Source organism: Bubalus bubalis, chromosome 16 (genome assembly GCF_019923935.1).
Source record: "Bubalus bubalis isolate 160015118507 breed Murrah chromosome 16, NDDB_SH_1, whole genome shotgun sequence".
Taxonomy (NCBI): Eukaryota; Metazoa; Chordata; class Mammalia; order Artiodactyla; family Bovidae; genus Bubalus; species Bubalus bubalis.
Window position 1 is genome coordinate 27,518,493 of NC_059172.1, and position 26,104 is coordinate 27,544,596.

A 26,104-nucleotide genomic window follows, 5' to 3' on the forward strand; every position below is an offset into this window, starting at 1 on the left:
CTAGAGTGGGTTGCCATGCCTGCCTCCAGGGAGTCTCCCCAACCCAGGAATGGAATCCATGTCTCCTGTGTCTCCTACACTGCAGGTGGATTGTTTACTGCTGAACCACTGGGGAAGTCTCATGGACTGGATTGAGTTATAATAATATAATAAAATAATCTCTATCAGATGTGATAAAATTTAATTTAATTTTGAACCTCTAATTTGATTTTCATTTGCCCACAAAGAATACAGACAAGAATATTGTGATTTTTTCCTCATAAAGTTTGTTCTTTTACTGTTCTTAAAGGAACTTCTTTCAATATTTTTGTCTCCTTTTGTAGTGACTGGGTTTGATCTCTGGGGCTCTGTGTTTGCAACGGGAATTGTTTGCACATTCTACTGTACCCTGGTATGTATCTAGCTGTGAAAAAGTATTTAGCATTACCTCCTAATACGGGATAACGGCAAATTTTCAACAACAAGGCACTAAGTATAGCAGAAATTGCTATTTCTCAATTAAATAGAAATATGCTGCTTATCTGTAACAGTTTTCTGAGGAAGGTGCTGTTGTTTTATTTAAAATCCTTTTCCATATCAAACATTAGTAGAATTTGAGCTCTGGCCTCATTTGAGAGAGCCATGAGTAAAAGAAGATTTAATGACAGAAATATCTCCCTGCTTGAAGGTGAGGTGGCCATATGCAACTACTGAGGAAAAAAAAAAAAAATGTGCTCATTAACAGTGATTATAAGCCTTAGGTAACATTTATATTGGGTTGGCCAAAAAGGTCATTTGGGTTTTTCTGTAACATCTTATGGAAAAGCTGAACAAACTTTTTGACCAACCAGTACTTCATTGACTACTGGTTGCTGCTGCTAAGTCACTTCAGTTGTGTCCAACTCTGTGCAACCCCATAGACGGCAGCCCACCAGGCTCCCCCATCCCTGGGATTCTCCAGGCAAGAACACTGGAGTGGGTTGCCATTTCCTTCTCCAATGCATGAAAGTGAAAAGTGAAAAGTGAAAGTGAAGTCGTTCAGTCGTGTCTGACTCTCAGGAACCCCATGGACTGCAGCCTTCCAGGCTCCTCCATCCATGGGATTTTCCAGGCAAGAGTACTGGAGTGGGGTGCCATTGCCTTCTCCATGACTACTGGCTAAGGAATACAAAATGTACCAATGAACAATCAATGATTGCTGGTATTTTGGAAACTTGAGGATTCCACACCTTGATTTTGTCTCTTATTGATGGATAAGCTTGGATTACATTTAACATTTGGCTTTACATATGCTTAGTTTTAACCAAGGAACTTGGGTAGTATTGGAAATTATATTTATGAAATTATTACAATTAGTTTAGTTCAACAAATATTCATTGAGCACCTATCATTTGTCGTGCCCTATAATAGGAATCTTTATTCTTCTGAGCCATTGATACTATGCTTGCTAAGTCACGACAGTTGTGTCCGACTCTTTGTGACCCCATGAACTGTAGCCTGCCAGGCTCCACTGTCCATGGGATTCTCTAGGCAAGAATACTAGAATGGGTTGCCATACCCTCCTCTAGGGGATCGTCCCGACCCAGGGATGGAACCCAAGTCTGCATTGCAGGCAGATTCTTTATCATCTGATACACCAGGGAAGCCCTATTGGTACTATCAGTTCAGTTCAGTTCAGGTGCTCAGTTGTGACCGACTCTTGGCAACCCCAACTGCAGCATACCAGACCTCCCTGTCCATCACCAACTCCCGGAGTTTACTCAAACTCATGTCCATTGAGTCAATGATACCATCCGTCCATCTCATCCTCTGTCGTCCCCTTCTCCTCCTGCCCTCAATCTTTCCCAGCATCAGGGTCTTTTCCAATGAGTCAGTTCTTCACATCAGGTGGCCAAAGTATTGGAGTTTCAGCTTTAACATCAGTCCTTCCAATGAATATTCAGGACTGATTTCCTTTAGGATGGACTGGTTGGATCTCCTTTTATTGGTCCTATATATGGAGCCTATAAGTAACTAGTTAAGAATATGGCAATGGTTCCCAGATAGTCAGATTGTCTTTCCCCCTTTATAGAGAAAAATAAAATAATTGATAAATTATTACATAGTATTTTGATATAGCATACTGTCCATGAATTTTGGCCTTGTGTGCAAATCACCTACTTTTTTTTAACATATGTTATGATAAAATACAATTTTAAAATGTTCTTATCTCTCTTTTCATACTTATAAATCCCATCTTTTCTTTACACGGCAAAGCTTCATCTTATTTTTTTTTTCTATTCCATTCTCACTACCATGCTTCTGTTCCAGACACACATCTCCTTTTGTTGTTGTTCAGTCCCTAAGTCATTTCTAACTCTGTGAATCCATAGAGCACAGCACAGCAGGCTCCCTTTTCCTTCACTATCTCCTGGAGTTTGCTCAAATTCACATCCATTGAGATGGCGATGCCATCTAACTATCTCATCCTGGACTTCCCAGGTGGTGCAGTGGTGAAGTGTCCACCTACCAAGCAGGAGACAGTTTCCATCCCTGGGTTGAGAAGATCCCCTGGAGAAGGAAATGGCAATCCATTCCAATATTCTTGCCCAGAAAATCCCAGGACAGAGGAGCCTGGAGGGCTACACTCCATGAGGCTGCAAAAAGTTAGACATGACTGAGCATACACACATCTCCTACCTAAATTAAAAATGGGCTTCTACTTCATACATGTCTGGCCATACGTAACAGATTAGTGGCTTCAAAGTATTTGCCTGTAGGAAGATAACTAGATGCATTGCCAGGGACATGAAAGGCAGACTTCTTAGCAACAGTAATGGAAGCCAGAACAGTGAAACAATATCTTCAAAGCATTGAAAGAAACAATTGTCAATTATAATTGTGTACTCAGCAAAACTATCTTTCAGCAAAACTATCAACTGTCAAGAACTAAGAGAAATTACTATTAACATATCTTCCCCAGAGAATAACCTAAAGGAAGTATTGTGGGAAGAAATAAAATTCTCTAGATTTTGATGGAAAAAATGACAAAAATATAATAATGAACAGTTAGTAAGTCTAGTCAAACAATTTTTGGTGCTTAATCACAATAATTTTATAGTGTGGTATAATTTATATAATGTTAAATAATATAATTTATAATATTAATATGTAATAACAATAATTATATGTGATTTAGGGATTAAAAAGAATAATTTCATTTAGACCTCAATAGCATGTAAATCAGGGAGAGAGTACTTAGATTTAAAGATGTTTTAATCCTTGAATTGTTGGAGATTAAGACATTTTAAAAATTTAGACTTTAAATGAAAAATTCATGGCACAATTTCAAGGGGACCCATTTAAATAAAAGTCAAAGTAGAAAAAGGGAATTAAAACAAAGTGGAAAAAAAAAAATCACCCTCAACTGATTTAAGCAAAAGGAAAAAAAAAATATATAGAAAAAGTAGAACAAATAGCAAAAAGATGTCAGAAACAAGTCTGGATATTTTAAAAATCACAATAAACAAAAATGAGCTAAATGTACTACCTCTTAATTGATTTCAGTGCTTCCCTCCAGCCTGCATACCTCTGTCAGCCTAATCTTCTTCAAATATGCATCTCTTCATGCCACTCGACTGATCTAATTCTCTCTCTGCTTGCATTGTTCACAGGATAAAGTGTAAGCTTCTTAGACTAGTGTTGAAAATCTTTCTGTCTGTGAGTCAGTCCGCCCAATTTGATCCCTCCTCACCACACCTCTATTCCATCCTCTCTGGCCAGGCTGCAGGCTTCAATGTCTCACCAAAACAATGGCTCATCTAGCTAACACTTGCTCATATTGCAGTCTCTTACTCTGATAATCCCATGGACGTATAGCATAGCTAAGATAATCAGTGGACAGTGGAAGAGATTTTAAAAATAAGAAGAAATAATTCCTGCCATTCAGGAGTTTGCAACCTAGTGAGATAAACAGTCAGCAACACAAAACAACACAGACTGATTAAATACCTAAGTGACACTCTAGATACAATCAGGATTATATATGAGTGGTGTGTGGGTAGGTGTGGTTCTTGCTATATGAAGGAGTCATAAAAATCAGAGAAGTTTTCATGCTAGCTATAATCTGCCTTTTGATGCACGTTTGATAAAGTGGTTTGTTCTCTTGCCCCAGGTCTAGCTTAAGTTCAGGTTTATACATACTTTTGCATAACCCATGCCAAATAGCCTCTGAAAGGATGTCTTTGGCATTGGTCTTTGTATCACCAAAATCTGATATTTTGATTTGGATTTGGAAGGGTTTTATCGCCTTTAAAGAAAATCAAAATACCACTACTTAGGAGGGAAAAGTAAGAGATTGAATATCTTTCCAATCAGAAATTGAACAGAATATGCAAATACAATGCATCTGGAAGAGACTTTTATGTCTATTTTTTAAACTCATTTTAATTTTAATTACACAAGAAATGATGAGACAAATCCAATGTCTTCTTTCTTCTCAAGATAAAGATGAAGCCTGTCATCTTATATAGAAGTTCTTGACACTCTGGAGGAGTAACTGAGGATAATAATTCTATTTTTCAGAGTTAAAAATATCGCATCCTTTCATTCCCATAGTGCTTATTCATTTTCAAAGTACTTTTAAAATATATCACTTCATTTAATCTTTCCTAGTTTGCGCATTCCACCTTCGCCATGGTCCTAAGAGATTCCCCAGCAGCCTCTTTCTTTCATCCTTTCTTCTTGCCCACATAGTTCCAACTAGAATTTTACATTGGAGTCACCTGGGGGGCTTTCAGAAACATTTAGAACTGCCCCAACCCAGACCTCATTTTATTCTGAATTCCTGGGAATGGGGTTCAGACATTGTTTTTTGTTTGTGTGCTTTTAAATTCCCCAAGTGACTCTGAAGAGGATCCAGATTTGATAACAACTACTCTAACTACTTGCTTAATCACCCTCTCCTGAAATCTACTGTTAGATCCACCCTCCTGACACTCTGGTTTGCTCATCTCACTATTTGATCTTCCTCCAGCTCTTAAAATGCTTTTCGCCATGAATATATGGAATCTATCATTCCTTCCTAGTTCTTTTCTTTTTTTCAGTAGCCTACCATCTCAGTTTCCCCAAATTTATTCACTAAATTTACAAAAATAAATCTCAAGTTGTACAAGCCAGACCCAGATGATTATCCCCAATAAACTTGGCAGATAAAAGGTGTTCAGTGACTGTGAAAGGAAGGGAGAAGGAAAGAATGAAAAAAAGGAAGGGAGAAAGGGAAGAAAAAGACAGAAAGGATGATATCTAGCAGATAGGAAAGAGGCTGTGCAGAAATGGAAGAGTTTGAGTCTTCACTTTAAGAACTCACATCCATTCTCTTCATTTCAGGGAGGATTAAAAGCAGTAGTGTGGACAGATGCATTTCAGATGGTTGTCATGATCGTGGGCTTCTTAACGGTTCTCATTCAAGGATCAACCCATGCTGGTGGATTACACAGTGTATTAGAACAAGCAGAAAATGGATCTCGATTAAATATATTTGAGTATGTCCAATGCTACTTTTTCTTGTTTTATAAAGATTTAGCTGTATGACCTCATCACCTAAAATAATATTTGGGCATCAAAGGAATGTGTTTGCTCACTCATTTCTCTCTGCTTCATAGCTTTGATGTAGATCCTCTCAGGAGGCACACTTTTTGGACAATCTCAGTGGGAGGAACTTTTACATGGCTTGGGATCTATGGAGTTAATCAGTCGACCATCCAGCGATGCATCTCTTGCAAAACAGAAAAGCATGCGAAGCTGTAAGTTATTAATAAACATTTTTGTGTTTTCTTCTCTGCCATTCTTGGGTATTTATATGCTTTGAATGTGTATGCTGCTGCTGCTGCTAAGTCGCTTCAGTCGTGTCTGACTCTGTGCGACCCCATAGACCGCAGCCCACTAGGCTCCTCTGTCCCTGGGATTCTCCAGGCAAGAGAGTGGGTTGCCATTTCCTTCTCCAATGCATGAAAGTGAAAAGTAAAATTGAAGTCGCTCAGTCGTGTCCGACTCTTAGCGACCCCATGGACAGTAGCCTACCAGGCTCCTCCGCCCATGGGATTTTCCAGGCAAGAGTACTAGAGTGGGGTGCGATTGCCTTCTCCGTTGAGTGTATATATATATGTGTAAAAGAGAGAAAGAAGTGAAGGTTCGTTTAACCTTTTCAATAATTTTTTGAGGCAGGCATGACTATTCCCTTCTCTATGAGGAAGTGGCAGTGCTGGGATTTGAACTTGTTTTTGTTTGCCTTTGCTCACTATCACTTGTTGCTTTCATTTTTTGAGCAATTAATAGGTTAAATTAGGTGCTGTGGGAGACAATGCAAAGATAAAGAGCACCTATGTCTTACCTACAGTTTTGGTGATGAGTTGGTTCTCATCATTATTTCCATTCACCATGTGGTCTCTTCAACTAGCATCTTCATTTTGATGGATTTACCATAAAAGTTTCCAAGGAGGTTAAGAGAATAAAACACAAGGTAATGAGTCAGTCATAACAGGACTTTAGTGGCTCCAACTCCTGCCAGGATAATCAGTAACCAGTCTTACCAGGCCACTTACTCTGAAGAACACCACAGAGTCACAACTTGTTAAGCCTTTTTTAAACCATGCAAGTCATCCCGCTCTCCAGAGTGGAGACCAAATGAAGTTATACACTGTTTTGTTTTGTTTTGTTTTTTTGCAAAGCTGGAATAAATAAGCTAGAATTGCATTGAAAATAGGCATTTCATCCTCATTGCTGCTATCCAAAGTTCCAGCCTCTGCAGACTTGTCAGGATGCCCTTAACTTCTTTTGGAATGAGAAACAGTCTCTATAAATATTTCCTCAGCTGATCATAAAGACTTTAAGTGCATAGTTTCTTATTTAGATGGAATAAAAGATACAAGTAAATGGACATGGTTCAACATTTTGTGACTTGAATTACAAAAGGGAATATGTTACTTATATAGTTCACATACCCTCAGAAGGAAGAAGTGAATATGTTGTTTACTATTCTATCATTTCATATCTTATTACAATAAATAATATTAAACTCTCTACGCATGTGATCATCACTTTATCAAATAGTTGAATTGCTTAAAATGTATTCAAGATCAAATGTAATTTTGATCTTAAAAATAATATGAAATTAGAATGTATTTAAAATTCTGCATTAAAATAAACTAGAGGATATCTGATAGGGGAAGAATCCTTAGGTGAAATAAATAATAATTCTCTGTTAGAGCAAGGGTTTTTTTGGTCTTATGTGCTTGTGTTATACCATTTATTCTTGTGAACATGACCAATTTCTTCCTATTACTATAATAGTACCTAAAAGTTAGGAAATGTACTTTTTTCATCATATTCCCCACATGTCCAAGAATGATGCTTTGTGCTCATTAAATATTTATTACTTATTTAACAAAGCAATGCTTCAAGAAGGTGATGCTTATATATGTGAGTGTATAAGCATATAAATTGATACATATATACATAGGAATTTTTATGTATGTGTATGTGTGTCTGTGTAGGAGTGTGTGTGTGTAGGAGTGTTTGTGTATACTCCTGCAAGTGTACTTGTGTTTGTGTATCTTTCAGTCTCATTTAGTGGGTTGGTTTAAATTAAGCAACCCATTCATAATAATTTCTTGGAATTTGTTACATTAGTATTTGATGCATATGAAAACTGTCAGAAAAGGAGAGATACTCATAAAGGAAGAAATATGTATAATTTCCTAAGCATTTAAGATCGCCATTCTTGGTTTGACTCATCCCCACTCCCATGGAGAGACCAGAACTATGGTAGGAATTTTGTTAGAATAAGGAAAGATGAAAAAATGAAAACTGTCTTTAGAAAATATTTACCTGTAAGAGTCTAAGTTAATTTCATTGATATCATCAAGAAGTGAGAAATCAGCCCAAGTGGTCAGTACAGTTAAAGTGCCCATAGCTGGAGGGGAGATTGCTAGAGTAGAGATCTACTGGGACCCTCATTTGTCACAGAACTTGAGCATCAAGGCCAGCAGACCTGAATGCCACTCAGAGCCAGCTGCCAGCAGACTCTGACCTAGAAGGCTCTACAGAATGTTGATCACAAGTACCACTTCCATTCAATTATCTGATGTGATTAAAACAGTCCATCAGGGCTAAACCTATGCATCATTGGTAGGCAAAAATACATCCAGAAAGTTCATACTGAATGTGGCTGTAAGTGAAAACCAAAAGTGACCCATTATAAATGAATTTAATTGCATGGTCAGAATTCTGATTACTTATAAAAGACACCTTCATCTTAAGCTAAATCTTCACACCTAGGAATAGTATCACTTACTGTCATCTTAGATGTGCTCCCTGGAAACTTCCTTGGACTCTTGTTTCTAGACATCCATTTACATTTCAGGACTGCTGGTGGGAGATAGTGCTGTGAGGGCAGGAGAAGCTGGTGCAGGTTATCAGGTCCTTCCCACCACCACTCATCTCTCAGCTAAGATGAGCACGTCCACATGCAGTCACTTTTGTTCCATTCTCATTGCCTTTGTTTATTTTCTTTGTATCTCTTACCATATATAAAAACACCTTGTTTATTTTGCTTTGGTGATTATTATCTGCCTCCAGTGGGTTCTGGGTTGCCCACTGCTATGTCCTCAGTACCTAGAAGAACCTGGTACATAATGATGCCTAATAAGTATTTTCTGAATGAATCAACAAAATGGCTTAGGTTTCAAATAGGAGAATTAGCCTTGCAGGGAGTTAAAGTATATCGCTAATGAAAAAATGGGTTTCCCAGGTAGTGCAGAGGTAAGGAATCCACCCGCCCATTGCTGAAGACGCAGGAGACACAGGTTCAGTGCCTGGGTTCAGGATCAGGCAAGATCCCCTGGAGAAGGGCATGACAATCCACTCCAGTATTCTTGCCTGGAGAATCCTATGGACAGAAGAGCCTGGCTACAGTCCATGGGATCACAAAGAGTCGGACATGACTGAGCACGCACACACACCTAGATCCGGTGTGAGGCCAGCCAGATTTCAAATCTTCCCTGATGTCATGGTCTTGTGCAAGTTGGAAAAGAATTTCCAGACATGAAGCAGAATGAGAGGAGAATAGTTTATTAGAGCAGAAAACACTGTTAGAGCAGTGGGCCGGCTCAAGGGAGAGTTGAGGCTTTTGTGGATAGTAGCCAATTTTTAGAGCTTCAAGATAAAGAAAACTCCTGCTGGAAGGGTGGCATTAGATTATTTGTTAGGGTGCTATAGAGTAGGTATTTTTACCTAATATGGGATCAGGGAGTTGGCAGATTTAGATTAGGGCTGCTCATGGCAATGGCTGCTATGGCGTCTAGTCAGTTCCAGAGTTGACCTTAGCGCAGGTCCCACGTCTGTGGCCTTGGTACAAGGCCTTACACCTATGTCCTGGGCATATGGATCCACACCTGAGATTTAGAAAATGTGTAATATTTTGACTTTCAAAGGACAGTATGAATACAACATAGCCATAGGATACTACAAATGCATTCAAACTGAAGTTAAGCAGAATTTTGTAGAAGTTAAAAGAATAAAAAAGAATTGCTTCAAAGAAATAGGGAAAATGACTTTAGGTTTGTCATACTTTATATTGCCTTTTAAAAAACTGAACTTTAAATTTCATCTGACTTAATCCCTAAAGTGAATATTGCCAAAATGTGTCTACTTCTACATTTATCTCATCATCCCTCTGGGGGAAAAAAAAGATGTTAAAACATAAGTTGGCTTTTTGACAGTTTCATGAATTGAGAGAGGGGAAATTATTTGAAGTTATATAATATGAGTTATTGATACATAAAATTTCACCCAAGGAATTAGACCTGACCCCATATTTAAGGCTTCGCAGAAAATCTCTCAATTTCAAAAGCTTTACAGAAAAACTCTCAAATTAAAAAACCCATTAAAAATCTACCTCATTTAAATTTCATAATCAGTCTAAAAATGTAACATTCCCAAATAAAAATGAAAAAATACAAAATGTAATGATTTTTTAAAATTGAAATATAATCAACATAATATTATGGGGCTTCCCTGGTGGAACAGTGGTAAAAAATCTGCCTTCAATGCAGGAGCCACAGGAGATGCAGGTTCAATCCCTGGATTGGGAAGATCATCTGGAAGAGGACATGGCAACCCACTCCAATGTTCTTGCCTGGAGAATCCCATGGACAGAGGAGCCTGGTGGCCTACAGTCCATAGCGTTTCAGAGTCGGACACGACTGAAGTGACTTAGGACGCACATAATATTATATTCGTTTCAGGTATATAACTTGATATCAGAATATACAGATTTCTGAAGGCTAGAGAATTTTATTTTATAGCAAAAAGGCCCTCCAAATTTTGTCTTGATTCTTTGGTAATGACCTTGTTGACTTAGAAAAATGCACAATGTGACAGATGCAAGTTAAATTTTATTTGGGGCAAAAAATGAGAACTGAAGCCCAGAAGATAGCTGATGATTTTGGTGAAGAAAGAATACATGCAGTCAAGCACATGTTTTTCCAGAAGATTTCTAACTAGTCTGGTGAAGCTTTTGCTAGTCACTAGGAACAGTCATCACCGTGAAGAATTTTAATGCTTTTCTAGATATAAGGAGATATAAAAATTGAGCTCATAAAATTAGCTGCTTGAAATATCTAACTATCTGAAGACCTGTCCTGCCAGTTTTTCCTGAACACAAAGTGCCTCATTTCTGCTCTCCAACCTAAACTCCTTTCAGGATGTGTTGAAAATCAGCAGCTACAGCAGCTCATGATTTAATGCCATGCTGCTGCTGCTGCTAAGTCACTTCAGTCCTGTCCAACTCTGTGTGACCCTATAGACGGCAGCCACCAGGCTCCCCCATCCCTGGGATTTTCCAGGCAAGAACACTGTAGTGGGTTGCCATTTCCTTCTCCAATGCATTAAAGTGAAAAGTGAAAGTGAAGTCGCTCAGTCGTGTCCGACTCTTCGAGACCCCATGGACTGCAGCCAACCAGGCCCCTCTGTCCATGGGATTTTCCAGGCAAAGTACTGGAGTGGGGTGTCATTGCCTTCTCTGATTTAATGCCATGACAAGTGCCAAATTGTAGTTGACAACCTCACCACATTGTAGTATGACATAGAGTCTACCGTGTGTTCTTTTCTAGAGCCTTGTACTTCAATTTGCTAGGTCTCTGGATCATTCTGCTATGTGCAGTCTTTTCTGGTTTAACCATGTACGCACACTTCAAAGACTGTGATCCTTGGACTTCGGGCATCATCTCAGCCCCAGACCAGGTATGTGCTCCCTTGGGGCCAGCTGAAATGAGTGTGTTTCTGGCCATCACTAGATAATGTTGAGCCTTTCTCTTTTTCTACCTGGACCTCTAGCTATTTCCCAAACCCCACGATTTGATTTCTTTCCTCTCCTCTTGGATGATATTGTCACAGACCAGGGTCTATAGTCTTCACTCTCTCCTCCTACATGTTAAACTGTGCCACTGTGTCCTGTGGGAGCTCCTCTCCCACAAATCTGGCTCCAGAGTAGAACCATAATACCTAGACTCCCTGAAGACCTGTTTTAAGCACTTGTTTTTATAGCTTGGTTTCTATCATAAAGTAAACAGGCAAGAAAATGGCACACATTGAAAACATTAAAAAAAATTAAAGGTTTCTGAACATTCTAAAGTTCATACAGTGGGTTTTCCTAATATGACTGTCTGCTTCCTACCCCTTCTTCTACCCTACAGCTGGACCTCAGGTCCATGGAAATTGGATGGATCATAACTTGATTTGCTGGCATTTAAAAACCATAGTCAATGAAAACTTCTTTATAATTACTTTCTTTTTTTCCCCACCTTCTTTTGCTAAAAAGCTACAATACGTGCTCAGATGCTTAGTCTTATTCAACTATTTATGACCCCATGGACTGTCAGCCACCAGTCTTCTCTGTCCATGGGATTCACGCAGCAAGAATACTGGAGTGATGTACTATTTCCCCCTCCAGAGGATCTTCCCACTCCAGGGATGGCATTCATGTCTCTTACATCTCCTGCATTGGCATGCAGGTTCTTTACCACTAGTGCCGCACAGGAAGCCCCCCAAATCCCACATTTCAGACACTGCTGATGAGACCACTCACCTGTCCCATCTCGTCTTGCCTCCTCTTCAGCTGATGCCATACTTCGTCATGGAGTTATTTTCCACGATGCCTGGACTTCCAGGACTTTTCGTGGCTTGTGCCTTCAGTGGAACTTTGAGGTTAGTGTATTGATAACACTTGTCAATAGTGTTCTGATAATGAGGATGGTAATAACAAAGCAACAAGGATAACAAGAGTATTAGTGGTACTCACCACCAGTATCACTGAGTTCTCACTGTGTATTAGCTGCCTTCTGAATGCTTTATATGTATCTGTTCATCTCATATACATATATGTATCTCAGATACATATATGTATATGAGACTGAAACTACTCATTATCCTCTGCTGACAGATAAGGAAACTGAGATTTAGCAAGGTAGATAACTTACCCACGGTAAGAGAGTAAACTGCAGAAGTGGTATGTAAACCTAGGCCTGCTCTTGCACTACATCTCTCTGTTTATTTTCTCAACCTCTTCTGGAGCTCACTGCCCCCATGGTTTCACATCACTTGCCCACAAGGCAGCTCTGTTTGCTGGCATTTCTCATTCAGCTGCAGTAGATTCTTCCAGATCTCTTCTTTGCAATCCATTCTCTACATCTTCAGTAACACACTCAGGCAGCTAAGAACATCCATTTCCAAAATGTAGGCATTATTATAAATTCAAAATTATTCACACATTTACTCTGACAGATATGTTAAAAGGCTTATACTATGCCAGGCACAGCTGGTGACCTTGCGGATGCTGCAGACAAGATTGGCGTAAATGTTGCCCTTAAATAGAGTTTGCATTCTAGTAAACATGGGAGATGGACAATATATAACTAAACAGTAACAAAAAACAAGATATTGTTTGATGATGACAAATAGCATAAAGGAAATGACAGAGTGATAGCATAGAGAGAGGTTAGGTTGGGAGCTCTGTTTTTGAGAGGGTCTTTAGTGAACTTCTATTTAAGTGTATGACATTTGTGTTGAGATCTAAAGGGTGTGAAGATCACAAACAGGAATTTTTGCAGGCAGCAAGGAGGGCAAATACCAAAGCCCCAAGGACATAATCTGTATGAAACAGTTCAAGATCAATGAGAAGAGCTGAAGCTTAAGGAATGAAGAGGAGAGCAAATGAGGAGAAATTGGAAGAGGCAAGCAAGCATCAGATCAGGAAAGCTTTTGTGAAAGACTGAAGAGCTTTCATTGCATATTAAATAGGAAGGCATTGGAAAATTTGAAGCAGGGAAGTTTGAGTGAGTGATGTCATACAGCTGAAGACTCTGTCTTCTTTGTGAAGGGAAGGGGCTATCACAAAAGAAGGAGTGGTGAGAGCAAATGACTATAAAGGAGACTTTTGCCTTAACCCAGGTGAGACATGACAGTCATGGGGAGAATGGTGGGGGCAAGAGTATTGAGAAAAATGGACTAAAACAATAAGACAGTATCACTTTTTTAGATTCCACATATAAGTGATACCATATGGTATTTGTCTTTGTCTGACTTAATTCATTTAGTATAATACAAATTGCCTTGAGCAGAAGTGGGTTTGGCTATCTTTCCATATCTTCACTAGCCATTTGTATTTCTTTCTCTGTGAAATGCCAGTTCATGTTCGCTGTTACTTTTTTGTTTGCTTTTGAGTTTTCTTCCATATATATATATGGGAAAGGATTATTGATATATATCTCATTTTTTCTCATTTGTCCTATGTATATTTGCTTTATTAATATTTTTTAATATATGGAACAGCTATATCATATTAATTAATTTTTTACATTATGATTTCTAGGTTTATATCATTCTTATGAAGGCTTCTCCACTCCATGCTTACAAATAATCATTCAGATATCATTCTAGTATATTTATTGTCTTATTAAATGTTAAAATTATTAAATCATCTAGACTATACATGGGGTATAGTATATACATGGGGTATAGTATAGAAAAGAAGTGGAGTTCCTGACTTATTTTTCTGCTAAGATAGTAGCAAGTTACCTCATTATTTTTAATGAAAAGTCACCTTTTCATCACTGATTTGAAATGCTACTTTTATTACATCCTACCTTCTTTCATATTTTTGGAACTTTTCCTGGATTTTCTGTTATATTCCTTTGATCTATTTGTGTACAGCTATAATGATACTAATAATTTTAATGACTAAGCTTTAAAGTACATTATGAGAAATGCTGGTCTGGAAGAAGCACAGGCTGGAATCAAGATTGCCAGGAGAAATATCAATAACATCAGATATGCAGATGACACCATCCTTAGGGCAGAAAGTGAAGAGGAACTAAAAAGCCTCTTGATGAAAGTGAGAGAGGAGAGTGAAAAAGTTGGCTTAAAGCTCAACATTCAGAAAATGAAGATCATGGCATCTGGTCCCATCATTTCATGGGAAATTGATGGGGAAACAGTGGAAACAGTGGCTGACTTTATTTTTTGGGGCTCCAAAATCATTGCAGATGGTGATTGCAGCCATGAAATTAAAAGATGCTTACTCCTTGGAAGGAAAGTTATGATCAACCTAGATAGCATATTCAAAAGCAGAGACATTCCTTTGCCAACAAAGGTCCGTCTAGTCAAGGCTATGGTTTTTCCAGTGTCATGTATGGATGTGAGAGTTGGACTGTGAAGAAAGCTGAGCACTGAAGAATTGATGCTTTTGAACTGTGGTGTTGGAGAAGACTCATGAGAGTCCCTTGGACTGCAAGGAGATCCAACCAGTCCATCCTAAAGGAGATCATTCCTGGGTGTTCATTGGAAAGACTGATGTTGAAGCTGAAACTCCAGTACTTTGGCCACCTCATGGGAAGAGTTGACTCATTGGAAAAGGCTCTGATGCTGAAAGAGATTGAGGGCAGGAGGAGAAGGGGATGACAGAGGATGAGATGGCTGGATGGCATTACCGACTTGATGGACATGAGTTTGAATGAACTCTGGGAGTTGGTGATGGACAGAGAGGCCTGGTGTGCTGCAATTCATGGGGTCACAAAGAGTCGGACACAACTGAGCGACTGGACTGAACTGAACTGAAGCTTTAAAGAATGATTTTAAATATGTTAGCTTAGTATATAGTATTTATTCATTACTTTTACAGAATTTCCCTTGATATCATTTTTTTCTAATTGTTTTCAGTCCATTCTATAGAACTTGAATGTACTCAAGTCATAATATTTGCAAATACTTTTGAGTTCTTCTTTCCTAATAGCTACACTTCTATGTTCACTCTCATATAATTATGCTTTGAGAACAATGATAGGAAAATTGAGGGATTACAGAAATCTTTGTTTTGTTATATGCTTTAAAGGGAATGGTTCCTGGATATTACCAGTAAATATGATACCAGGTTTTGGTTTGAATGATATTATTTATTTACATTTAATATACTTATATAAAACTAATAAAATCATAAATAAGAACAATAATGCCTATATTTATTCTACTTTTAGGAAATATTTTTATCAGGGAGATATATGAAATTGTGATTACTATTGGCATTTTTGAAATGACTATTGTTTTCTTTTCTAGCTTTTGACATGTCAATATTAGTATGCTTATGTATTTCCAAAATAGCAATATCTATGAATTCACATAATGATTTTAGCTTGCTTATGGTGTAATTTTAATTTAGTGTTCTGCTGAATTATTTTTGCTACTGTACTTCATAGGATTTTGCATCAGTAGTACAAATGATGTTGTTCTGTGGTGTTAGTATCGGCATCTCAGGGAAACTAAGGAAGAAATAAAGAACAGTAGAGGATCAAACACAAACAGGGATGACACATTAGCTTTCATTTGGTCCCTCCCTACAGAGCTTGATTTATTTATTCAATTTTCCTAAAGCTGACTCCTCCATAATGGATAAATATAGCTGTCAACAGATTGATTCTCTCTTAAAAGAATAGTTGATTCTTTTGATCTCAAATCAAAAAATTCCAAGAAAGAGATATACTGAACAGTGCATACTATAGAGAGATTTCTTTTGCTGTAAGGTTAAGGAGGATGTCAGGTTAGAGAATGGGGAAGACAAGGGAAAGGGTAGAATAAAGAGATAGTGGTTTAACGCTAGGAAAGAAAAAAAGATTTTCACCATCTTGTACCAGTTTTAGAATCTGAGAAATTGACATATAGATAATATATCTGACTGCAAAAGCAGTCCAGCAGAAGTTCTGCAAATCTGATCCTTCTGGGGAAAAACAGCTTTCTGTCGCCTCCCTCCCAGTGGGTTCAAGGGTAGAAAATAAACCCTAAAACTTAAAGCTTTCAAATGATGGATTTTGAGCCATATATGTAGGGAGCATGGAAGCTTATTTTATTCGATCCTCTCCTTTCTTTATTTGACTTGCATGGAGCTGCAGATAGAAGAGGAGTCTTCTAGGGGACATACACTGTGCCTTGATTCTCAGGAAAAGGAGAAAGCTAAGCTGAAGTACTTGGAATTTCAATTTCTAAAAATGGGTCACAGAAAGTTTCTACTAACTGTATCTGTCATTAGGGAAAGAACTTTAAAATTTTGCACTAGATGGACCTGGAACCATCCCAACTGAAGTAAACTACAGCTAATGAATTAATAATAATAATATTATCTTGCATTACAGAAAAAAGGTAAAGTTTGAATTTTCTTCCATGCTGTTGCCATAGCTATAGCTTGTCTTCAAATGAGCATTGGAGGATAACAAAACAATTAGCAAATGGATAGCAATGGAAAAGGAAAGCATTGGAGAAGGAAATGGCAACCCACTCCAGTGTTCTTGCCTGGAGAATCCCAGGGACAGGGGAGCCTGGTGGGCGGCCGTTTATGGGGTCGCACAGAGTGGGACACAACTGAAGCGACTTAGCAGCAGCAGAAGCAATGGAAAATTTACAAACAGCTGGCCAGGCTTTGTTCATTTGTTTGTTTCTTTTCCAGAGCTTTTGTTTGTGCTTGTGATTTTGCATAACATGAATTTAATAAATACATCTATCCTACTAGCTAAAATATTCCTGGTCTGGATGAGAAATGGACGGAGGTGCCTGGTGGGCTGCAGTCCATGGGGTCGGACACGACTAGGAGCAACTTCACTTTATTTTTTCACTTTCATGCATTGGAGAAGGAAATGGCAACCCCCTCCAGTGTTCTTGCTTGGAGAAACCCAGGGACGGGGGAGCCTGGTGGGCTGCCGTCTATGGGGTCGCACACGACTGAAGCGACTTAGCAGCAGCAGTAGCAGCATGTTGTTCTACAAAGGAAACTCCAATTTTTTGATTTTTATGTCCATTAAGCAAATTTTGGGCTGTAAGACTGAACTCTGTTTGGAAAGTTAGAGAGAGAATACCAGAGCTTTTATGTGCTTTTGATCTTTGCCTACTTCCTAGTATTTTCTTTGTCTCTTTCTCTCTTATTAATTACATGCTAGTCACACTGGTGCTTCCTGTTGTTGGATGAAACAAGTTTTCCATCTTCAGGCATTTACTTAAAATTTTCTCTTTGTTCTAAAACATCTTATTCTGAATTTGCAAGGGTCCTTTCAGTACCTATCTTAACCACCACTGTCCATGGAATTCTCCAGGCAAGAGTTCTAGGGTGGGTTGCTATTCCCTTCTTCAGGGGATCTTCCCAACCTAGGGATCAAACCTGGGTCTCCCGCATTGCAGGCAGACATTTCACTATCTGAGCCACTGGGGAAGCCCTTCCTTAGAAAAGAATCCTAGCTTCATTTCAGTTTAGGTCTCTGCAAGATATGCTTTCTTAACTCTTTGTTATTTTTCTTCATAACAGTGTAGTCAGTTGAATAATTGGTTGTTAAATATCTATGTCACAACTAAAGTGTAAGCTCTATGTCTTTCTGGTTCACCATTATATGCCTAGTACTCAGAATGAACAGATGTATAAATGGTATGAATGAATGAATGAATGACATATTGTAGTGATTTCTGAATTAGAATAGTCACTACTTCCTGCCTCAAGTTTAACCTACACACACACACACACACACACACACATAACTTCTCTGCTACTGCATGTTAGCTCATTTAAAGTCTAGGGAAACCAGTGGGAGTTAGAGAATGAAAGCTTAGCTTCTTCACTGGAATTAGAGGAAGAAAGTGAAGAGCATTAAACACAGAAGCAGCTTTGGAGAGTGAGGCCCTGTAGTTCCCCTGGAGATCCAGAATAAAGACATACGTCTATTTTGTCTAGAGCCTTGCCTTGTTTATTTACCCTGGATGCCAGGGCAGGCCGGTTGGCTTTATTTAGTTTGGGCTATGTTCTCGCTTTTGTCTCCCTATAGCACCGTGGCTGCCAGCATCAATGCCTTAGCAACAGTGACCTTTGAGGATTTTGTCAAGAGCTGTTTTCCTCGTCTCTCTGACAAGCTGAGCACCTGGATCAGTAAAGGCTTATGTAGGTATAGCCAGTGGATCTTCTATTCCATATCATGAAATGTATATGTGGTACATGTCAAAATCCTGTACACTCTATTCAGTGCGTGCTGACAGGCACAAGTGCACATGGAGATACATGAGTAATCTCACATATAAATTCTTTTTTAAATTGGGGTGTAGTTGCTTTACAATATTGTGTTAGTTTCTGTGGCACAACAAAGTGAATCACTATATGTATACATATATCCCGTCCCTCTTGGACTTCCCATCCACCCCCCGCCCATCATCCCACCCATTTAGGTCACCGTAGAGCACTGAGCTGAGCTCCCTGTGCTATACAGGAGGTTCCCACTAGCTATCTATTTTGCACATGGTACTGTATATATGGGCTTCCCAGGTGGCACAGTGGTGAAGTATCTGCCTGCCAATGCAGGGAAAGAAGAGATGCAGTTTGATCCCTGGGTCAAGAAGATCCCCTAGAATAGGAAATGGCAATCCACTCCAGTGTTCTTGCCTGGAACATTCCATGGACAGAGGATCCTGATGGGCTACACAGTCCATGGGGTTGCAAAGAGTCAGACAAGACTAAGTGACCGAACAACATATATATGTCAATCCCAATCTCCCAATTCATCCCACCTTTCCATTCCCACTCTCCCCACTATGCAACCTTCTAAGACTGAACCAGGAGGAAATAGAAAATATAAACAGATCAATCACAAGCAATAAAATTGAAACTGTGATTAAAAATCTTACAATGTACAAAAGTCCAGGACCGGATGACTTCACAGGTGAGTTCTATCATTCATTTAGAGAAGAGATACCACCCATCCTTCTCAAACTGTTCCAAACAATCATAGAGAAAGGAGCACTCCCAAGGTCTTTTTATGAGGCCAAGATCACCCTAATACCAAAATCAGACAATGATATCACAAAAAAAGAAAGTTGCAGACTGATAGAACTGATGAACATAGATGCTAAAATTCTCAAGAAATGCTAGCAAACAGAATCACATATAAGTTCTTACACTTCCAAAGATCCCAGGAAACCAGGAGGGTATCAAGAAAGAATGATTGGCTAGCTTAGCTTTCACCAGTCTTATATTTGACATTCTCCTGTGTTCATCCTACACTCTAGATTCATCACATCAACACCTCTTGATTATGCCATATATTGATCCTATTTGTTCCGACAAAGACAAAGACATTTAGGTCACTGAGGCCAGTCAGCTTGTCTAATAAAGTCAAATTGTTTTCTAAAGAATCCTTTATTACCAAACTCCCGGTAACCTTAACTCAAAAGATAATTGCTCTTTGCTTAATCATATAATCACATTTTATATTTATAATCACTGTAGCACTTATATTGAATTATAGTTTTACAAAATTTACTTCTTTTTAAGTATAAACAAATTATACACCTACTTACTATAGGAAATGTAGGTAATTTGGGAAAGTATATGTGCTTTTAAAATAAAATTATGTATAATTTTGTTCCTGGTTATTTTTTTTTTCTAGTATGCTATACTGAGCACCTTCCTGTGCCATTTAATGTATTATTTGAGAGCATGATTTTGAGTGATTGCTTAGTGTTTTACAAAATGACTCATTTTTATGCTGTTAGTTTGAAGTTTTTTTTTTTTTTTTTTGGTAACACTGTGATGAAATCCATATGCATAATTTTTTATCGTATCTTTAATTTTTTTCCTTAGTCAGGAACTCCAAAAGAAAATGACCAGGTTGAATAAAATGCTATAGTTTTTGTTTTCATTTGTTTTGTAAAGCACACATGTGGCCATTGGCACAACTCTTGTTTATCCCCAAAATTTTAATTGATTTTCTAGTAAGTATGGTTATTACCTTCAAATATTGATGATTTTATGGTATCCTCATTCTTAAATGTTTCTCTAATCTGTGGTTTGTGTTGTCCATATTCTTCACTTTCTCTTATTTTCATAATTTTTTCCTCTCCCTCTGTGTATTTGAAGGGCTCAGATTTTTTCTGTGTTATTGTAAGTATTCCACAAAATAAATTTCTTAATAATAGTGATTTGAATTCTGCTATAGTATTTTGTTCCTCACATTTTACTATTAAAAATACAATCACACAGCAAAGTTTAAAGACATTTATCATGATCTCCTGTATATATACCACCAAGATTCTCCATTAATGTTTTATTGAACTTGATTTTTCACATATCCATCTAACTCTCTATCCATCTATTAATCCATCATATATTTGATATATTTAAAAGTAAATCCAGACATCAGTACACTTCCCTCTAATTATTTTAGCATATTATTAACTAGAATTCAATAATTGTTTAAAGTTTCTTAAGTGTAAAATTTATCCACAATGACGTGGAGAAATGTTAAGTAAGCATTTGCTGAGTTTTGAAAAATGCATACTCCTGTGTGACTTAGCCACTAAAGTTATAAATTATTACCATCACCCTCGAAAGTTCTCTCTTGGTTATTCTGGTCAATTCCTACTCCCACTTCGTTCCAGAGGCAGTACTTATGATATTTTTCATCATAGGTTAGTTTTAACTCTTCTAGAATTTTAGGTTGGAGGAGGGAATGGCACCCCACTCCAGTACTCTTGCCTCGAAAATCCCATGGATGGAGGAGCCTGGTAGGCTGCAGTCCATGGGGTTGCTAAGAGTCGGACACGACTGAGCAACTTCACTTTCACTTTTCACTTTCATGCATTGGAGAAGGAAATGGCAACCCACTCCAGTGTTCTTGCCTGGAGAATCCCAGGGATGGGGGAGCCTGGTGGGCTGCCGTCTATGGGGTCGCACAGAGTCGGACACGACTGAAGCGATTTAGCAGCAGCAGCAGCAGCAGCAGAATTTTAGGTAAATAGAATCACACAGTACACATTTGTTTTTGTAAGACTCCTTTCACTCAGCATAATATGTTTGAGATACATTCATAGTGTTTTGTGTATCAGTATTTCATCCCTTTTTATGGCTGAGTAGTATGACATTGTATAGATACACTGGTTTTGTTTTGTTTTTAACTTCTATTGATGTACCTGGATTATTTAAGTCTGAAGTTCTTTTGATACAGCTGCTATGGATATTCTTGTACAAGTCTTTTGTGAACATGTTTTCATTTCTCTTTAGTAAATACCAAGGAGTAGAAGTGCTTGGTTAACTACCATAGTTTTCAATTTCCTTGTAGTCCTTTCTGATCATACCTGGATTCATCCTCACCTAAACTACAGGTGTTTACCCTATCCTGCTGTTTTTTTCTTGCCATTTGTTTTCTGTTGACCTGCACTTTTCACTTCATTGAGTCCACATGTTTTTGCATAGTATTGAAATTACCAGATAGTTTTTAAATACTTTTTATGGTTCTTAAGGTAAATTATTTCCAGAAAACATACTCTGTATTTGAGCTTTTAAGTTAATATATTCATTTCCTTTTTGGCAACATTTTGGCATGGATCCTATCTTTTTTCTTTTCATTTATGTTTGAACAAGAGATTGGTGCTGACCAATATTTGTTAACTGGGTAATTGAATTGCCTTGATTTTTTTTTTTTTACTATCTTGCATAATGAGTTACATACAGCTCATAGCAGGTGGATGAGCATCACTTCTTGTGCAATTCCCAGTTTCTAGCAGATATTCAAGAACATGCTGGGTAGAAGTTTCTGCTATGCTCACGGTTTATTGTCTGATCCTCCAAGCTGTTGTAACTCTGGGAAAATCCATAGGATTTGCTGAAACTGTGGTGCTTTCTCTCTCTCGCACATTTACTGCTTTGTCTGTGGATCCATACACTCTAGGTCTCCATGGAACACCACCAATTTTCCCTAAGCCCCTTGCCTTGAAAGTTGCTATTGATTGTGATTTGGTGGATGTATAAAGATTTGGGGGAGAGGGGGCCTGAATCAATTCTCTAGTCAGCACAGAAAAGTAGAACCCTTGGATTGAGGGGTGGTTTCCTAGAATCCCATTTGAAACAGATAAGTGTTGGCTCAGCAAGAAGATAATTAATAGTTGAGAAAATATGTCTTTTAAATTTTCTTCAGGCAGGTGAAATTCTCCTTATTCATGAAGTGATACAGAATTAGGGCAAACATTTATTTCTGATGTCTAATCTATCATCTTTAAAAATAGTGGGAGCAATTTTATAATTCTGAAAGGTGTTTATTGGTCAAACTTGGTTTTATTGTTATTGTGTAGGTTTCCTTGTTTTTCTATGTTTTATTGAGAAATTGGAAAATACAGCTTTAAAGTTGCTACTCTGATTTCATCCTAAAAGTGAATTCCTGATAATAAATATTATGGATATCACATACCAAATCTAATATAATAATAATAATAATAACAAGCATATAGTACTTGCTATATAACAGGTACTCTTGGATAAATTAATTTAGATGTCATCCCTTCCTAGAATATGAGACCTTTGGGGGAAGTGGTATTTATAGCATTGGCATTTAGAAAGTGTTTGACATACTCAGTGAAATTAATGGTGACATTGGGAACTGAGCCAAATATTTACCTGAGAGAGAATTTCAAATAAAATGAGAAAAATAATTTTCTCTATTTTTGCCACTGTGTCTCTATATCTATCTCCATCTCCTTGTCTCTCACCCTTTCTCATTTAGTCTATAGGTTTTAATGGGAACTGAATAGTTTTAAGGTAGTTTTTAAACAAAGATGTATGAAAACAATTGTTTTTTAAAATATGGCTTAGAAAAAGATATCACCTTTAAAAGATAACCAAGATATGCTGATTCATCCAGCAAGATCCTATGATGCTAGAGGCACACTGTGTAAGATGCTTCAGAGCCTGGTACCCTGATGACCCTCATGGTGCTCCAACACAGCCATGTAAACAAAGAAATCCTTATGCAATATACTGAGGGCCATAAGGAGGTTATGAATAAAACATGAAAAGACAAGAAAAAATTTCCAGATTTTCAAAATCTGCGAGGTAAAGTGTATAGATATTTAGCCATTTTAAAGATGAAAAACTACATATATCCCAGAGAAGTTAGTAATTACTTCAGCTGATTATAGGTAAGTGGTTGAAATGGACTTAGTTCTCACTAATTTAGTCTGGATTAGTCTGTAGACCAATGATCTTTCTGCTTCTTCATGTTGCTTCAACATGACAGTTTTCTTCTTAAATCCTGGAGAGAAGCCTCCTCAAGGCTGGATTCCAGCTCATTTGCCTGACCGAGGAAAGCATGTGTTGTGGGAGAAAGTCTCGTCAGTGCCCTTCTTGGGGTTTGTGATAGCTACGTGGGGTAGACAATCCTTCCCGAGACCCCTTCCAATATGGCTTGCATGAGAGAAGACCCTGAGTAGGAGCTCAAGAAATCCCTCAAAGCAAGTTGGATGACAGTCATGCATTTTCTTTCTTCAGGTCTTTTATTTGGCGTGATATGTACCTCCACAGCTGTGGCTGCATCCCTCATGGGTGGTGTCATACAGGTAATGACAGATCTGAGAATTTATTATCCTTAAATAAAAACTAGGATAATCATATTAGTAAAATCAATAATTATAACAGACATTTATAGAATGCTTATTATGGTCTAGCTGCAGTCTCGAATGTATTACCTCATTTGATCCTCATCACTTCCCTAAGATGTAGTATGAGTAATGTACTAATGTCACAGGTGATGAAACTAAGAAGTAGAGAGGTGAAGAACTGTTCCAAATTCATATAACTAAAGCATGATAGACCTTGGAAATGAGCCCACCTCTACCTATTAACAATGCTGAAAGTGAAAGAAAGTGAAGTTGTTCAGTCATTTCCGAGTCTTTGCGACCCATTGGACTGCAGCCTACCAGGCTTCTCCATCCATGGGATTTTCCAGGCAAGAATACTGGAGTGGGTTGCCATTTCCTTCTCCGGGAGATCTTCTCAACCCAGGGATTGAACCCGGGTCTCCTGCATTGTAGGCAGACGCTTTACCATCTGAGCCACCAGGGAAGTCAATGCTGAAGTACCTCCCCCAGTTCAGCTTATGTCAAAACTAGAAAGTGCTGATAATCTGTTTCAACATTTATTTTGTAGATGATACAGAAAAAAATGAAAATATCCTGCTCAAGTTCTCCCAGCTAGTTAGTGGTTAAACCATGTTTATGACCCAAGTCTTCTAAGCTCCCCCTTTTCCTTCCTCAAATTGCCCAACTCCCAAAACATCATCAGATAAGCAATCTTCATAGTCTACATCAACCATCTTAATCCTATCACATCTTTGTTTAATTTGAACATCCTGTATATTTTCTTGGCATGGTTTAGGTTTTTAAAACATGCTGCTTAAATGTAGAAATGAGTGAAAGTGAGTGAATAGTCATCACTGACTTTTATAGGATGTGTTTTAGTTTCCAGAGCAGTAGATCTTGCTTGATCCTTCCAATAATTCTTTACATAGGTTCCATTATTTCCTTTTTGAAGTACAGGAAACTGAGTTGGGTAGTTTAGTACCGTAACAACCATTTCATCCTCTGTCTTTATAAGAGAAGTTGTGGGACTGGAAACGTCCTGTCCTCTGTGCTAAGTACGAGCTTTATTTAATGACAGTTACTTGCTGATCTCTTTACAACTTTTGAGGACTTTAATATCTCCCCCTCCACACAGCAGAACTGACGTGTTCATGAAGTTGTCTTTAGTGACCTCAACAGCATTTTTTAAGGTTTGCGTGCTTAGTCGCTAAGTCATGTCTGACTCTTTATGACACTATGGACTATAGCCCTCCAGGCTCCTCTGTCCATGGGGGTTCTTCAGGCAAGAATACTGGAGTGGGCTGCCATTTCCTTCTCCAGGGGATCTTCTTGACCCAGGGATCAAACCCAACATCTCCTTTGTCTCCTGCGATGCAGGTAGATTCTTTACCCAGTGAACCATTGGGGAAGCCCCCTTTTATGGTTTATTTCCCCCCATTTCCAAGTTACCTCTGATGCTTTGTGCCCCTTTGATTTCTCCCCTTTATACAATCATTATTTACTCTTTTTTCTGTCTATTTTTTATTGGCATATAGTTGATTAACAATGTTGTTTTAAGGATGTATCACCATGTCCAATTTGGTGAGAATTTGAAACAATGAATTGTTTTCTTCCAGAGATATTTCCATGTTAAGCTTATTTGCCATTGAGGCATGAAAGGCTCCAGAATAGATAAGGTCTCTTGCAACACTGGTGTAACACGTCAAGCTTACCATGAAGAGGGAGCTGTGAGGAATGCTTGTCCTTATTCAAATAAGTATGCTAGGCTTGCTTCCTTTCCTGATTGGTTAAAATGTGTGTCACAAAGTTCACACAGTTTAGGGGATGCCATTGGGCAAGAAATGAACACATTGATGTGTTGTTTCCTAGGAGAGAGATTTGTGTCTAAAATGCTCTCCTTGCTTCTCTGAAGACATCTGATTTGACAGGTACAGAAAGACAACTATAATATACCATTTAATTTTCCAATGCATTACCTTTTCAGAAAACTACAGCACACAGTACCATAGCAAAGGCTCTGGGAAAACCTAATAAGCTGTTTCATTTTAAATATGTGAACATAGAATCATGTACAGGGAGGGAAGATAGTAGGAGGGGCAGGTAGCATCAGTCAGTTCAGTCGCTCAGTCATGTCCAACTCTTTGCAATCCCATGGACTGCAGCACAC

The 26,104-nt window shown here is 38.2% G+C and overlaps 1 protein-coding gene across 1 annotated transcript in view; it reads left to right on the plus strand.

Annotated features, from left to right (window-relative positions):
• Positions 1-26,104, plus strand: part of SLC5A12 (solute carrier family 5 member 12) — a 49,142-nt gene that overhangs the window by 13,194 nt on the left and 9,844 nt on the right. Inside the window, exons 4-10 of the mRNA XM_006072817.4 lie at positions 324-391; positions 5,347-5,501; positions 5,622-5,762; positions 11,130-11,259; positions 12,134-12,222; positions 18,366-18,478; positions 23,849-23,916. Coding sequence (XP_006072879.2) covers positions 324-391; positions 5,347-5,501; positions 5,622-5,762; positions 11,130-11,259; positions 12,134-12,222; positions 18,366-18,478; positions 23,849-23,916 — 764 coding nt within the window. The remainder of the gene's footprint in view (positions 1-323; positions 392-5,346; positions 5,502-5,621; positions 5,763-11,129; positions 11,260-12,133; positions 12,223-18,365; positions 18,479-23,848; positions 23,917-26,104) is intronic.